Here is a 17,128-nt window from a genome sequence, read left to right on the forward strand (position 1 = left end):
GCGCCCTTCGTGGATATCACGATTGGCCAAACAAAGTCTCTGGATTCGGAGCCCCCTTGGGTGCATGACACGTTACGGTCAACTAAGTCTCCGGATTCGGAGCCCCCTTGGGTGCATGACACCTTAGGGCCGATTACAGTCTCCGGATTCAGAGCGCCCTTCGTGGATATCACGATTGGCCAAACAAAGCCTCCGGATTCGGAGCCCCGTTGGGTGCATAACACCTTAGGGCCGACTAAGTCTCCGGATTCGGAGCCCCCTTGGGTGCATGACACCTTAGGGCCAATTAAAGTCTCCGGATTCGGAGCGCCCTTCGTGGATATCACGATTGGCCAAACAAAGTCTTCGGATTCAGAGCCCCCTTGGGTGCATGACACCTTAGGGCCGATTTAAGTCTCTGGATTCGGAGCACCCTTCGTGGATATCACAATTGGCCAAACTAAGTCTTCGAATTCGGAGCCCCCTTTGGTGCACGACACCTAAGTGCTGATTTAGCCTCTGGATTCGGAGTACCCTTTGGCACGAATGAAACAAAACCCGCCAACATCACAAATAAGGTGCTTAACTAAGCATATAAAAAATTTAGAATAAGACGCAAATGTTCGAAATAATTTATTCGATCAAACAGTTGTTACATAAACGCAATCCGTATTTGAGCATTACAATTTTTATTTAATCGCACAGTTGTCACATAAACGCAACTTGCATTTAAGCATTACAATACCCATTTCCAAAATTAAAAGCTAAAAAAGGGAGAAGACACATTAGTAAAGCGGCAACGCCGAATCAACTCCCGTCACCCGGAAGTCCTCCGCGATTTACAATGCCTTGAGCCAACCGTGCCCAAGTCCTTCCCTGATACCATTGACAATGTCAAGGCAAAGATCCAGGACAAGGAAGGATAAAAAAAAAAACCAACGGTCATTGCCTTTCCTTTCGGGGTGATCTACTTCGACGACTTGAAGATTCATGGCAACTTTTGGACGCCTTACTTCCTATACGGATGGGTCCTTTGCCGCGCTCCATGGCAACACCAAGATCGGTTGAACTCCAGTCTCTCTAACTAACATCCCCACTTATCCCACCACACATCAGTGATTGTTTATCTGCGCGAAGCGCCCACTCCTTTTATTTTCAATACTGGCAGTGATCTCGAGGCCCCAATCCCGAGGCGATTTCACTAACACTAAACTCCATGAGAAAAATGTCGGTTGACATTCGCCACGGCGTAGTTATCCAAACGACTTTTTGAAGCACGTGCACTAGTCGAAAATCTAGGCCCCAAGCCGAGTTGAATTTGCTGCAGCCACTCTACCCACTGGCTTTTGGCTTCCTCAAGTTACAATAGCCTCATTCAGGGATAAACGGCTATCACGTATGGGTCGACCCTGCCGATCAATGTTTATACATTCATTCAAACATATACAGTAAAACGAAACGCATACATACCAAATACGAACTGCAACAAAATATTTATCATAGAACCTTTTTTATTCGATAAACAAGCAATATATTACATAGTTTTGAACATGATCTGCATTTCAACCTTACAATAAGTATACTTATATGGCATCACCCTCATCCTCACTCTTCAGCATACGAATGATGAGATTGCCATGACATTCAATCATAGAAAAGTCAACAGAGTAGTCATTCTAACTAAAGTAGTGAAAGGCAAACATTCTACACCAACATAACATCACAAACTGCGCATTAGTAGTAAAACAACAAGATAATTTTCATTAATAAATTGAGCGCAGACAGTAGCCAATTTATACATGAAAACTACTCGGAACCAACAAAAGTCCTAAAAACAAAAACACACATTAAAAGGGAAAGTATTTCATAAAATTCGAATGACTCCCAGATCAATCCTTGGGGTCAGACTCAAGTGGCTCAACGTCCACCTGCTCATAAGAAATTGGCAAGGCCAATGTAACCCTAGCGGCATCAAGGGCCTTGAGCCACCCGTGCTTGAACCCCCGATTCTCAAACTTGGGGACTTCATCTACGTATTCTTTGAAGGTGGCGCCTTTTCCCGCCTCGAATACAGCAGAAACCTTAGATTCTGCCTTTTCCTTGGCCGCCTTCAACTCTGCTAACTCAGTCTCCATCCTGTTAAGCGCCTCCTTGGCTAGCCTAAACGATTCTTTGCTCGCGTTCGCCCTATCTTCGGCATCAGAACGGTGCTGATCAGCAGCCCAAGCCCTTTCCACTTCGGCTTCGGCTCGCACAGTCTCCATAGCGGCCCTCATCATCTCAAACTCGGCCTTGCTCTTTTGATCGGCCACTTCTGACTGCAAATGGTCATTCCTCTCAAGGGCATCGTGTAGGCGGCAGCCCAAGTCGGCGATCCTGCCGATCGTCTGCAAAACGAGTTGGGATTGTTAGATGCCATAGGCAACCAAAATCAAAACAAGTCAAAGTTCACCTACCAAAAGGGCCGACTGCGCAGATAGGGCTATGGCCACCAAATCCGGCACGGCATGAAAGGAGGCCTTATCAGCTGGTAGGGAGACTGACGCCGCCAAGCTCAAGGCTACCGCCGGGTCGGTAATGATGGATGCGTCAGAGGGAATCGGCGTGTCTCTGATCTTTGGCTGAACGAAAAAGGAACGCGTCAGAGGGAATCGGCGTGTCTCTGATCTTTGGCTGAACGAAAAAGGAACAACTATGTCTGATTCTTCTAAGCGAGGCCTTTTGTCGGCAAGACTATCTTCTGAACTGGCCTCTCCCTTGGCGCTACGCTTCTTGACCCTCTCTTTCGGAATCAACCGTTCGTTAATGACTGGTTGTTCAACCTCTTTCGCCGTTTCGGTCGCAATGATCTTAGCCAGCTCTTCAATAACGGGTTCGGAAGACTCAACCAATGCAGGTCCAGAACAGGCGATCTCGGCCATTTTTCGGGCGGCCATACGCTCGGCATTTTTCTTTCGAGCCATCTGCATGAGGCTTTCCCCAGCCATACCTTCAAAAAAATTGCCGGGTAAGTCTTCCAAACCTCTAAAAATATCTCCAAAAGAAAACTCCGCCCAACCCGAAGTGGACGGCGAGGTAGGCTGACTACGTCTGGCTGCCTCAAACGTCGAGTTTAGGGCCTCGTCAACCTCTTCGGCCTCCTCAGCGAACTCTCTGTCTGGTTTAGCGACTACCTCTACCACCGGCTCGACGTCTTGCCCCGATTCAGAGGCTTCGAGACCAACTTGTATGAGACTTTTGAAGCTAGCGAAGATAAGAGTCGCAAGTTGTCAATTGCCGGATGGAATTGGAATATTGTCGGCGGCCGAAAAAGTAGTGTAAGTAAGCTCGTATCGAAGAAGTATGTGGGCTGCCCTGCCTTCCTTCTGTAAGTTTGGACGGCCGAAGTATCCGAGTGCAGTCGCAACCTGCGCAAGGACTGCGTCGTCGGTAGAAACCAGAATCTTCTTCAAATTACTGTCTGCAAAGGCAAAGGGTTAGACACCGGGGAAAGCTAAGTAAAAGAAAAGTTCAGTAAAACACAAGGAGACACACGGCAACCTGGTTCACCCCTTCGTTTGGGAATAGGGTCTGGGCGATCCTCGCCTTCGCCAAATTCCCAGTTCCCTCGGATATTGACCATTACGTCATCCACACGCTTGCCAGAACTGGCGAGCATGGTTACCAAATGATGGTCAGTATCCTTGGCCCTAAGAAAGCACTGCCCAAGCCGACCAGAAGATTTGGCTAAAGCATAGCAGTGCCGAATGGCCGAAATTCCAAGGTCGATCCTGAGGCGCCGGTTCAACTCTACGATCCCCATTACGATTCGAAAAAAGTTCACATTGGGCTGAGAAGGAATCAGACCCCAATAGTGGAGGACAGCCCTAAGGAATGGATGTAGGGAAAAACGGACCCCGCCCTCTGCAATGGATGGGAGAGGAAAGACGATTGAATTTTGGTCCTCTCTCTCCATATCCAGAGTGTTGTCCGTCACTAGAGATAGATGAACATCGTCAGGGATGGAACAGTGTCGCCGGAATCCGGAGACACGACCCTCAGAAATGAGGTCTTTCAAGTGTTTGGCCATTTTCACGGGGAATAAAGGTTTCACCAAAATGAAAATAATAAACAAAAAGTAAGATTGCAAAGAAAGGAGAAGAAGACTTACGAGGAGCAAGGGAGACGAGGGTAGACGGAAAAGAGTTACAGAGAATGCGAGTCAGAGAAGGGATATTTGCTGGTGGTCCAAGAGTCTCGAATACTCAACGAACTGTGCATTCGAAAGGACTGAAATTTCAAATCACAATAAATGTGAGACGCACGATTGAGGCGGAAAAGCATAATGATGAACGAAAAGGTATGCGCATCCTGGCATCTATATTAGGGTACGCAAAGCCGCCTGACCTATTTTAACCTTTCCAATTCAAGACCAAACACATCGATTAACTTCCGTCAATAGGGAGTTCGGGGGGCAATTGTGGGGGCCAAATACATGGGAAAAATCAGATGGTGCGTACCATTGGAAGATTAATATTAATCGGCTATATCCTACGAGAGTGGGGAGCTGAATATAATATATGTGCTGAATAAGTGTAAGTCCTTAGTGCCGAATAGATGAAAGGACAATGATTAAAAAGTAGGCCCTGGCCCCGAGGATAAAAAAGAACAGGTATAAATACAGGAACAACGGTTATAGAAAGGTATGTAAAAATCACTTGACAAAACTTAGTAAAGAAACCACCCTGAATATCTGAACTAACTTGTCCGTCGGAGTGCTAATTCCGGCACCCCCGACCGGAGTGTTTGTATCTTTTCAGGTGACTAGCTGAGGATCACTAACGTCTCCCAAGATCCGAAGAGTATTTCCGAACTACTTCTCCACAAAGAGTAAGCTTGTATACACTCTTTGTGGACAACTTGCCGGAGCCTATGAATCCAAAAAACCTGTACGATTTGTTCACAAGGTTTGGCATGGTTAAGGATGTTTTCATTCCACAAAAGAGAAGGCGATCAACAAATTCAAGATTTGGGTTTGTTCGGTACGATTGTTCCATTGCAGCCAATGTAGCAGAACAAAAAGCTAATGGGATATGGATAGATGACAAATCCCTATCAGTAAAATTGGCAGAGCATGCTATGCAAACGGAGTCAAGGCAAAGGCTGAGATCCACAGCACCAAGACAACAATCGAAAAGGCACATACCAGCCATGGCAAACAAAAACATATGGACCTACGGCACTGATGGCAGATCCTTCGCGGAAGTTATCAAAGGGGTCCAACCCAGACTTACATCAAGAATAACCATCAGAGTAGCAGAGACTGGAAATGGTTGGCTGCACGAGAGTCTAATTATGCGGCTTAATATGGGTTATTCTATTCTACAGGTGAAAAATGAGCTCACTAAAAGAGGTGAATAGAATGTGCTGGTTAGGGAAGGAGGAGGACGCGACGTGTTACTATCATTTCCCAACAAAGAAGATCTGCAGAATAAAAAACCTCTGATCCTAGATTGGCTTCAGGAATGGTGTGAATATATCACCAAATAGAGATCAGGTTTGCATCTTTAGCAAGAGAGGCACATCTGGGTTAATTGTTATGGGGTTCCTGCTAACCTTTGGAGCTCCAACACCTTCAGAGAGATATCAAGATTATGGGGGGAGGGGTTGGTCTTCCTAGATGGTCATATTAGTGCACCGAAGTCTTTTCGCTGTGGTAGATTTAGCATAGTTACAAATGTCATGGATTCGATAAACACAAGCATCAACCTAGAGTGCAACAGAAGAATTTATCCTATTAGAGTCTTTGAAGAGTAGTCCACTGAGGATGCTAACACAAGCTCCAAAGAAACATCTTCCAAGGATCCAGTTGAAGCTGTTGGTTCCAAAGTTAATGGTACATTGCAAAATATTCAGCATAAGCCCGCAGAGAAAGAAGATGATGACAAGGCTGCTGAAGTGGAAGGTGATGCGGCAGGAGCGACTGAAGTAGCAAATGAAGTTGTGACATCTCGGTTGAAGGGTAAGGGTGAGCTGGTTGCAGAGGGCAACTGGAGCAACACTTCAGCTGTGGCAGAGACCATTTTTTGTGTGGAAAATTCAAATGATGAAGGTGCGTGTGTTGTGGAATCATCATTACCAATAGTATGTTTCCAGCAGAAGTAGCGGTGTAATCCAATTACTTAAAAAGGCGATGGAAATCAGCTAGATATAGATGTGGGTACTCTGCAACAGAGTGTAGAGTGTAATCATTTTCTTCAAAAAGGAGCCCCCCTAGCTTCTTTAGCCCTTTTCGTAGATGGGCAACTTCTCACCCCAGGCTATATAAAAAGCCTAAGTGAGCCATTTAAAGACAGACCTGGCATTTGCCTTGAGGTAAACTTGGGCCAAGGCCACAGTGGTCTGCAGCCCACTGCGTTAGCCCAAGTGGATCTGCAGCCCATGGAGACATTTAGTTTTAGTCCACCAGCAGTGGAGGAGGCACCTTAGTCGAAGATTAGTACTACAATCAGCCCATCAGGCTCCATCAGGTATCGATTAAAGAAAGGAAAAAGAAAAGACAGCAGATGCGATAGGATTAAACACCATTACTTGCAGGCAGATTTACTGGGTTTGCTAAGAGAATGGGGCACAAAGGTACAAGTTCAAGCAAAGGCATCATCAAAGGAGCTAAATCAAGATCTCCAGTGGAACCTATTTCCTCCAGCTCTGTTTCTGCGGGGGACATTCTCCAAGAGGCACATGCAACATTGCAGGTAGGGGAAAGGCTAGGCTTTGATTTTAAGGGTCAAGAAGCTGAGGTCATGAAGCAACTCACACATATGGAGGAGCAGGACAAAGAAAGATTAGGTAGAGGGATTGGCATGGTAGAATAACTAACACCTACTGGGGGAATTTGGGAGTCAATCTGTTTCCAATGAAGTTGCTGAGCTGAAATATCAGAAGAGTTAGAAGGCCTGCAAAGAGAAGGAAAATTAGGAAGCTTCTATTTGATAAAACAATAGATATGGTCTTACTTCAAGAAACAAAACAATCAAGCACTAATAATTTGTGGGTGAAGAGTATTTGGCCTAGAGACAAGATGAAATTTATGTCTGTGGATGCTGAAGGCCTAGAAGGTGGTTTGATTTGCATTTGGGACCCGGAATTCTTCCACCTTTCAGACTGTTGCTGCAACAGAAACTTCATCCTACTGTCAGGTAAAATTCAAAACTCTTTTGATTGTGTAATTATCAACACCTATGCTCCAAATGATGTAGTAAGAAGAAGGGAATTGTGGGTGACCCTACTAAACCTAAAGCATTCCTACTGAAAACCATGGTGTCTCGCGGGGGACTTTAATGAGATCAGAACAGTAGGGGAAAGGATAGGAGTCTCATGCAGAGATAGGGGCATGAAGAATTTCAATCAATTCATAGATAATTGTGAGGTGGTGGATGTGCCAATGATAGGTAGAAAATACACTTGGTGCAATACACTGGATGGGAATAAATGGAGTAGAATTGACAGGTTCCTCATTAGCCCTGAGTGGTTGATAAGGTTCAAGCTAAAGCTTTGGGGTCTTCCTAGAACTGTCTCTGATCACTGTCCACTTGTACTTATGGAGGATGAAAGGAATTGGGGGCCTAAACCATACAAGTTTCTAAATGCTTGGCTCTTGCACCCAAACCTAACTTCTATGGTGGAGACCACTTGGAGGGAATCACAGTTGTGAGGGTCTGACGGACTCACCTTGAAAAAAAAATGCAGGTTCTAAAAATGGCATTAAAAAAGTGGAGCAAAGAAGTCTATAGTAATGTTGCAAACAAACTAAAAGATATAGAATATGTCCTTCATGAACTAGATCTAATAGCTGAAACAAGACCCTTGGATGAGGCAGAGTTGAAAATACTAAGGGAGAAAAGAAATGAAAAGTGGTCACTAAGCAGAAAGATGGAATGGGAGTGGCTCCAAAAGTCGAGGATGGACTGGACACTAAAAGGTGACAGGAACACCAAATTCTTCCATGCAATGGCAAGTAGTAGGCAAGCTAGAAACACCATTAACTCCATTATAGTAGGGGATGCATCATTCGAGGAGCCAAATGATATCAAGCATGAGGCATGGAATCATTTCTCAAAATGATTCACAGATGATTGGAAGATCAGACCTATCTTAACTGGAGACTTTAAGAGTGTTAGGCTCAGTACTTCTTTTCGCTTGCTAGAAGCTGAATTTGCTGAAGAAGAAATTTGGACAGCAATCAAAGCCAGCAATGGGAATAAAGCCCCAGGCCCAGATGGTTTCAACTTGTTGTTCTTTCAGAAATTTTGGAAGCTACTCAAAGATGATATTCTTAACTTTATGAAAGACTTCTATGTTAATGGCAAACTGACTCCAGGTTTAAGCAGTTCTTTTATAACTCTCATCCCAAAAAAGGAGAAACCTGTGTCCTTAAGTGAATACAGACCCATTAGTTTGATTGGCTCTGCTTACAAAATTCTCTCAAAAGTACTCACAGCTAGGCTTCAACAAGTCATGCCTACGGTAATTACGGACTCACAATCAGCTTTCCTAGAGGGTAGAAGCATTCTTGATGGAGTCTTGATCGCAAATGAAATTGTGGATGGCTGGCATAAATCTAAGAAAGCAGGGTTGCTCTTTAAATTAGATTTTGAAAAGGCTTTTGATTCCATCAATTGGAATTTTCTATTCTCAATGCTTACAAATTTTGGGTTTGGACAAAAATGGATCTTATGGATGCGGGAATGCGTCTCCACTGCGAGAATTTCAGTTCTTATCAATGGCTCTCCAACCAAGGAGTTCAGTCCCCAAAAAGGTCTTCGACAAGGTGATCCCTTATCACCACTCCTATTCAACTTGGTTGTTGAGGCCCTGAACATACTGTTTCAGAGAGCTATGGAGTTGAATATGCTCAAAGGGGTATCTATTGGATTCAACCAAGTGCGACTCTCCCACCTACAATTCGCAGATGATTCACTACTATTTTGCGAAGCTGAGCTATCAGAAGTCTTAGCTTTGAAAAGAATACTCAGATGTTTTGAAGTGGCTTCAGGCCTCAAAATCAATTACCACAAAAGTGTGGTCTGTGGTGTTGGTATTTCAACCTCTGAACTTGCTGTTTTTGCATCCCTACTGAATTGTAAGACCCAAACTCTTCCAATTAAGTATCTAGGATTGCCTTTGGTGCTAATCCAAGGAGAAAGAAAACATGGCAACCTGTCATTGATAAGTTTAAGTTGAGACTTGCTGGTTGGAAAATGAGACTCCTCTCCTTCGCAAGACGATTAATATTGGTGAAAGCAGTTCTATCAAGCTTACTTGTATACTTCTTATCTTTGTATAGGCTGCTTGAAGGAGTTGCTAAGGAGATAGATAAAATTCAAGCCTCATTCCTATGGGGAGGCACAGATTCAAGGCGAAAAATCCACTTAGTGAAATGGGCAGAGGTTACAAAGAGCATAAAGCTGGGTGGTTTGGGCATTAGAGGAGTTAGGGATGTAAATGTGTGCCTACTCCTAAAGTGGTGGTGGAGGTTTGCAACTGAAAATGACTCTTTATGGAAGAAAGTCATCTGTAGCAAATACAAATTCCTTGATGGGAGATGGTTCCCAAACCTCAGCCCAAGCATCAAGTTTTCAAATATCTGGAATGGCATTGTTTCTGCAGTGGAGCTGAATGTGTCCCTTTTTCAATACTATGCCAATAACCTACAATTAAAGGCGGGTAATGGAGGTAGAATCAGATTTTGGATTGATAATTGGTGTGGAGATATTTGCCTAAAGGACAAGTTTCCTCGGATCTTCAGATTGTCACTCAATAAGGATAGGTTACTCAAGGACTTCGTGGATGTCTCTGGCCCTACAAAGCATTGGGTTTTCACATTTAGGAGACCCCTCTTTGACTGGGAGAAAAGCAAGCTACTTAGACTCACTTCCACCCTATCTCCAACTCCTACACTAAATCTGGAAGCCCAAGACAATGCAGTGTGGTTAGAGGCTACAGCAGGGCAGTCTCTTGCCTCGGTAATTTATAATCATACCAGCACTGTCCATGGAGCTTGTGATAATTCTATTCATCTGGTGTGGAACAAGAAACTCCCACCCAAAATGCAATTTTTCAACTGGCTTGCATGGAAATATAAGTTAAAAACCTCTATCTTCCTTTAGCGTATTGGTATTTTGGATGGGTCTACCTCAACTCTTTACATCTTCTGTAAAGCGCAGCAGGAAACAGTAGAACATGTGCTAATCTCTTGCCCTCTGATATGGAAAGTCTGGACTGGGCTATTACAATGGTGGGGGACCACTTGGGTTGTCCCAAATTCTGTCCCAAATCTGTTGCTATGGTGGTCAGGTCATGATTACAGAAAGTTTGAACGTCGAATTTAGAGCGCCATCCCTCTAGTAACTTTCTGGTCCATCTGGAAACATAGGAATGAATGTCTCTTTCAAGCTTCTTTGCCAAATCTGCAGGAGCTGCAAGAGCTCATTGTCACCAGAATTGCCATTTGGCTGAAAGCTACGTCCACAAAGCTCCACTTTTCGATCAATGACTTCCTCTATAACATCTCAGCTGTTAGGCACTATCTCAATGAAGGGTAAACAAAAAAGTGAGTTACAACTGCAAATTAGCATCTCTGAGGACCACAAAGGCAAACACACCACAAGGTGATCAGTGAAGCTTAATGAATTGGTTTAAATTTGGGGGTTCAGTGAATGGGGATTCTAGTGAGCTACTGCTGATCTGTTCCATTTTGCTTGATGCACTGTTCTAGTATGTTTCTGATTTGTTTATCTGTTCTATGGCTGCGTTTTGTTATATGTTTCTGCACTGGGTTTGTTTGATGCACTGTGTTAGTTTTGATCTGAGTTTTGCATGCTATTGGGTTTGTTTACCTGTTGTTCTGCTATTCTGAGTTTGCATGCTGCTGGATTGGTTTCGATCTGATTTTGATATGAACAGAGGCAATAACGAGTAGCAACCTGATTTTGATCTAATGGTCTATCTGTTGATGTTCTATCTGTTGGTCTTGCAGCAGCATCGGTAGTGCTACAGTGGGTGTTAGTTTGGTCTGGGGGGCTTTTGAATTACTGCAGTATTTGTTGGGTTTGCAACAGCATCTGTTGTGCTGCTGTGGGTGTTTGGCAGCTGCAGCTCTGCTGCTTTCTGTCTTTCTTTTCTGTTTGTTCTGTTGGTTGCTCACCAACCTTGGCAGCGCTAGCAAATGATAGGATGGGCATCTTTGTGCCAACCTGGTTGGGATGATTAAGCCCATTGTGATGTTTATGCGCTCGCTTTCCTTTATTGATGCATTTTATCTTGTACTTTGTACTATAATTTCATCAATAAAGCTTTTTTGTTTTGCCGATCAAAAAAATATATATACACAAGTAACATTAGGGGGTGAATATTTTTTCAAATTAGTTTAGTTTGAGAAAAAATCAGAATTAATATGTTGTCTATGATTCCATAAAAATTGCAATCAAACCAATCCATGTAAACATGGAACCAATCTGAGCCAAGCCATTTAAGCACAGTTCGGCATGGTTTGAAACCATGGTTTCACATAATCTGTTCACACGAAAAATCATATAACATATCAAAATAAATTCAACCTATCATAAATTTTAAAAATAATAATAATATGCCCACCAAACAAAAACATAACATTAAACAAATATTCATTAATGTGCCTATGTCAAAACATAACTTAAACAAACATAATATCTAGGATTGTATGCATCAGGGTGTACGGTACGTAATTTTTAATCGCCTATTGTACAACTTTTGGCGACTAAAAAAAGTTTAGTTTCCAAATTTAGTCGCTAAAAGTGTAAATTGTTGTAGTGTGTATATGATTTTCAGTTACATATGGTTCGGTTCGGTTCAGTTTGGTTCGGTTCTAATCTGAAACCATGAACTTAAGTCTGAAACCGAAGACCAATTTTTTAATTTTTTATATCAGAACCAAACCATGGATTCAAAAAACCTGTCCAAACCTATTGAATTGGACTAGACCGGTTCAGATTACAAATTTTTGCGATTTCCCTACTCAGCCTTAAGTAACATAACACAAAAGCTACCTCTTTACCTTTCTCACTCAAAAATGACAAAGACCACCACAGTGACACATTGATTCCTCAAAAATATATTAATAAGGTCTAATTTTAACAAATTAATCAGCCTAGTGAAAAAAAAAAGAGGTTCAATTCTCAAGTGATTTGAAAGCCTAGTCCTATTTTAACTTGTTATGCTCAAATCAGATTTGGATAGACAATTTTGAGTTAGAGGTCTAACTTGGACAATTTACAATTCATGCTGAATTTGAAGAATTCCTCAACTTGACCAATTTGCCTGTGTTGCACGCCTACTTCATAAGGTCAAGAATTCAAAAGATGAACTAACTCCGACTAGCATTGTTAACCAAAACCCCTTACATTTTATCAGAAGGTCAAAAGTTCTGTCACAAGACTTTCTCCTTTCTGAAACTGTATCTTTCAATAAAAAATCAAAATCACAAGATATAGGTAGAAGTCTAGGTGGGTCAAGCCTAGAAGGGCCAGGTGTGAATATTGAAGTGTGTCTGGGCCAGAACAATACATCAGAGCAAGTGGGTGGGCTTTATAAATCTCAAGTTGGGCTGAGCTAGCAGGACTTAATTGCAAGGCATAAGTGTGATGAGGGTTTGCCAGGTAGGAGAGTGTCAAGCCACTCTAAAGCCCATGAGAAGGAGCCCAACAGTAGTCATTCAAGGCTTAGAAAGGGGAAGAAAAAGATCAACAATAGGAAAAAATCGAACCAGAATTTTCTAAGGAAAAAATCCTTCGAGCTGATAAGGAAGTATGGGAGCCGAGGAGCCTCAACAAGTAGCCTAGAGCTGCAGTATGGTGGGCAGCAGTGGCGGCAATGTCCCTATCTACATCAATAAAGGGGTGGATGTATAAAAGAAATTGTGGTTAATTAGGAAGATACTTTCATGGAATGTTAGAGGATTGGGGAGGAAGGAGAAGAGAGGCAAAGTAAAGAAGCTCCTCAAGGAGACGAATGTAGATGTTGCATTGTTCTAAGAAACAAAAAAGTCAAAATTAATAGAGGATGAAGTTAGGTCTGAGTGAGCCAGGAGCAAAATGGAGTTCATGGTAGTGGATGTTGTAGGCTCTGCTGGGGGATTATTGTGCATTTGGGACCTAGATGTCTTCCAAGTAAAAGAATGTTGTAGCAATAGAAGATTTATTTTATTATCAGGCACCCTCTTTAACCAATTTAATTGTGCTATTCTAAACATTTATGCTCCTAATGATGTGGGCTCAAGAGGGAACCTATGGAATTGCCTATTGAAATTGAAGGAGGAATTCCCTAATCCCTGGTGCTTTGGAGGAGATTTCAATGAGATTAGGCAGATTGGGGATAAGAGAGGGTGTTCTAGGAGAGATAGAGGCTTGAGAGAATTTAATGAGTTCATTGATAAATGTGAGGTGTCTGATTTACCACTACTTGTGAGGAGATTCACTTGGTGCAATTCATATGCTGGTGAGAAGTGGAGTAAAATAGTTCGAATTTTAGTAGACCCAAAATGGCTTGAGATGTTCAACCTTAAGCTATGGGGTCTACCCAGAATGGTTTCTGATCACTGCCTTCTTCTTATGATGGAGGATGAGAGGAACTGGGGTCCAAAGCCCTTTAGGGTTTTGAATGCTTGGTTTTTGCACAAAAAATTTCAAAGTTTCTGGGAGTCAAAGTGGAAAGAGTCCAGTGTTGAAGGTTGGGCTGGGTTTATTTTGATTCAGAAGTTGAAGATATTGAAAAGTGGCCTTAAAAGTTGGAATGTAGATGTTTTTGGAAATGTTGTAAACAAATTGAAGTCTGTAGAGGGTGAACTTCATAGCTTTGATCTTCTGGTTGAGGTTAGAGACCTTGACGGAGAGGAAAAGGTAAGGAGAAGTGAAGCTAGAGTTGAAATGTGGCAATTGAGTAGGATGGTAGAATGGCTATGGCTACAAAAGTCTAGGCTTGACTGGGCGATGAAAGGGAACAAGAATACAAGATTTTTTCATGTAGTAACAAAGTGTAGAACAATAAGAAATGAAATAAATTCTATTACAGAAGGGGATGTGGTGTTTGAAGAGCCGAGGCAAGTGAAGAGCAAGGTGTTTGAATACTTTAAAAATCAGTACACAAAGAGTTGGCTAGTAAGACCTGAGTTGGGTGGTCATTTTCCATCAAAAGAAGGTAGAGTGAGGTTTGATCTGCTAGAAACTGAATTTACAGAAGGAGAGATCAAATTACCTGTTACCCAAAAGACAACCTAAGAGGGGGGGGTGAATTAGATTTTACAATTAAAATTAATAATACCTTAATAAAAGTTATGACTAGCACAATAGATAAATATAATTAATGAAATAAAAATAATTAAAACAAGTGTCTTAACAACTATGTCAGTTAATGATTTTAGCACAGTAAAAATGTGAATTATAGCTATGGCAATTTAAAATAAAATAAAGAGATAAGAGAGAGAGATAAACAAATAAATTTATAGTGGTTCGGCTTCTACTCGGCTTATGTCCAGGGGTGCTAGCAAGTGTCTTTACTTGAGATTTTTCACTATCTTCTAGCTTCACAGGGGTGCTAGCAACCTCTTTACAAATAGAGCAATCATCCACGGATTTTACACAGACTTCACAAGTCCAAACCCTTGCAAATCTTAGGTGATTCACAATCAGTCTCAAGATTTCAAGAACACAGTGTTTGCAACACTTTTACAAGATGAAATGGTATTTTTGCTTTCAAAGAAAGCTTACAATAAATATCTCTCAAAGATAGATATATAAAATGAAGCTTTGATTTTTCTGTAAATCTCACACAAGAAAGATGGGCTTAAAGCTATAAGGCTCAGTGTATAATTTCTGAGAATAGATGTAAGTGATTATGGATCAAAGAATATTTTTAGGTTTTTTTGTAACTTGTTTACATTAGAGGCTTTGGTATATATAATGAAAATTATAACTGTTTATAGCCGTTGTAGTCATTTGAATTTATAGCCGTTTATAGCCGTTGTACTTCCATCATTACCAATTTGAATATCTTCCACTCCATCATTGCAAATTTGAATATCTTCTACTTGAACCTTTTGAACCTTTTGGCCTTTTGAACCTTTATAGCCATTTATAGCCGTTGTACTTCCATCATTACTAATTTGAATATCTTCCACTTGAACTTTTTGGCTTGCTGCTGTGCTAGGCTGTTTGAACCTTTGTTTTGGTCTGTTTGAACTCCTGATTTAATCAAATATTAAATACATTCTAATAATATTTAGGATAAAGGTTTAGGTGAGAAATAATGGGACAAAATAAATTTTGATTCTGTTTTTCTCTTTCAAATAAATCATCAAAATAAATTTTGGATTTTATTTTTCTCTTTCAAATAAATTAAAACATAATTAAATATATTATCAAAATAAATAGGTCTAACAATCTCCCCCTTTTTGATGATGTCACACAATTATGTTTTGATTTGATTTGGGAGTAAGAAAAACTCCCCCTCAAGTCATGCTCCCTGAATTCATTTCTAAATACATAAGTTAGCACATGTGTAATAAATAAGCTGTAATTAGAGACACGATATGAGACTTAGATACATAATCATCAGATTAGTCTTCAAATAATACCATAATTTGAAAATAATACCATAATACATAACATCATATAGTTTCTCCCCCCGTGACATTATCAAAAGGAAATCATGGGTCAGAAGCGGGAGGAGGAGGAGGAGGAAAATGATAGTGATAAGTGGCATAAAAAAATAGATATATAGCAAATACATATATATATAGATATATATCAATCAACGGTCAATCAACAAATATATATATATATATATATTTATTACATATACACCTCTCCCGCGTCGCTCTCGTTTTTTGCAAAACATGGTTACCACGTGGCCTGGCTTTTGCTTCATTGGCCGACAAAAGCAGCTCTCCTTGATTGTCGCTCACCTCGGCTATCTCGCCCTCCTTGTCTTCTTCTCTTCAGTCTTTTCTCTTCAGCCTTCTTCTAAATCACACACTCTTCCATTTTCTTCTTCACCATTCTCTTCTATCTCTTCTTCACTACTCTCGTCTGTTTCTTCTTCCTCACTGAGAGACAAAAAAAAAAAAAAAAAAAAACTGAACGGAGAAGGCCAAACTCAGTCTGTTTGCTTCTATTTCTCTGCAACTTATTTCGTTGACACCCCTCACCTCTAATCCATGGCTTCCTCATCCCGTCCCCTCACTCTGTTTCCGGACCTGAACGATCCCATAAGCTCTGCTGAACCGAGTGCCCCTACTCCTACTCTTCCTGTCATTCCTCTGCCTAACCTTCCTATGATGTCGATTGAGCAAATCATGGTAGCTCAATCAGACATTGAAGCCAATCATTTCACACTGACCTCCAGTATGGAGACGGTGACTGCAGTCACAAAATTGGCTCACCGATTGCAGAACAGGATGAGTGAGCTCCATCAGGTCAATGCCCAACTCTCTCTGCTTCATCACATGTACAAGGATGCGTGCGCAAAAATAGGCACACTGAAGGCCGAAAATAAAGAGCTTAAATGGAAAATCACCTCCATGGCCCGATTTGGAGCAACGTCGTTCTTGGCCTTTGAAAGTCAATGGAGAGTCGTCGCTCTCGACGAAAGCACGAGGGCAGAGGCGTCAAGGGTCGCCCAAGGTGATAAGAAGAAGAAGAAAACGGTGGAAGATGCAAGTAAGTGAGGTCAGCATATGGCCAGAAAAAAATGAAGGGTTGTTTTGTTTTGTTTTTTTTTTTTTTGTATTTTTTTTTGTTTTGTTTTGTTTTGTTTTGTTTTTTTTTTGTTTTGAAATATGTTTAGTTTGATCGGCGTATGGCCGTAAAAAAAAAATGAAGGGTGTTTTTTTTTTTAATGTAAATAGTTGTATTTTGATTTGTTTTTGTTTTTATGTTTAAATACTGAAAAATGAAATTAAAAAATAAAAAAAAGAAAAGAAAATTAAGCCCAAACAAAAAATAATAATGAAAAAAATAAAAATAAAAGAAATGAAACCTAATAGCAAAATAAAAAAATAAAAATAAAGTAAAATAAAATAAAATAATGCCAGTAGAAATTAAACTTAATAGGACGTTGGTGTTGCTAGAATGGTACT

General features: G+C 41.2%; 2 protein-coding genes across 2 annotated transcripts; both read left to right on the forward strand.

Moving 5' to 3' along the window:
* The first annotated feature begins 7,716 nt into the window (after positions 1-7,716).
* Positions 7,717-11,189, forward strand: LOC145821769 (uncharacterized). Its single transcript, XM_082918333.1, has 5 exons — positions 7,717-7,975; positions 8,090-9,125; positions 9,305-9,983; positions 10,434-10,558; positions 10,997-11,189. The coding sequence occupies exons 1-5, from the start codon at positions 7,717-7,719 to the stop codon at positions 11,187-11,189; spliced, it is 2,292 nt and encodes a 763-aa protein (XP_082774459.1).
* Positions 11,190-13,088: 1,899 nt separating this feature from the next.
* LOC145821770 (uncharacterized) lies at positions 13,089-14,270 on the forward strand. Its single transcript, XM_082918334.1, has one exon. The coding sequence runs from the start codon at positions 13,089-13,091 to the stop codon at positions 14,268-14,270; it is 1,182 nt and encodes a 393-aa protein (XP_082774460.1).
* The last annotated feature ends 2,858 nt before the right edge of the window (positions 14,271-17,128 follow it).

The sequence above is a fragment of the Camellia sinensis genome, chromosome 3 (assembly GCF_055761805.1).
Source record: "Camellia sinensis isolate YWXY chromosome 3, ASM5576180v1, whole genome shotgun sequence".
Taxonomy (NCBI): Eukaryota; Viridiplantae; Streptophyta; class Magnoliopsida; order Ericales; family Theaceae; genus Camellia; species Camellia sinensis.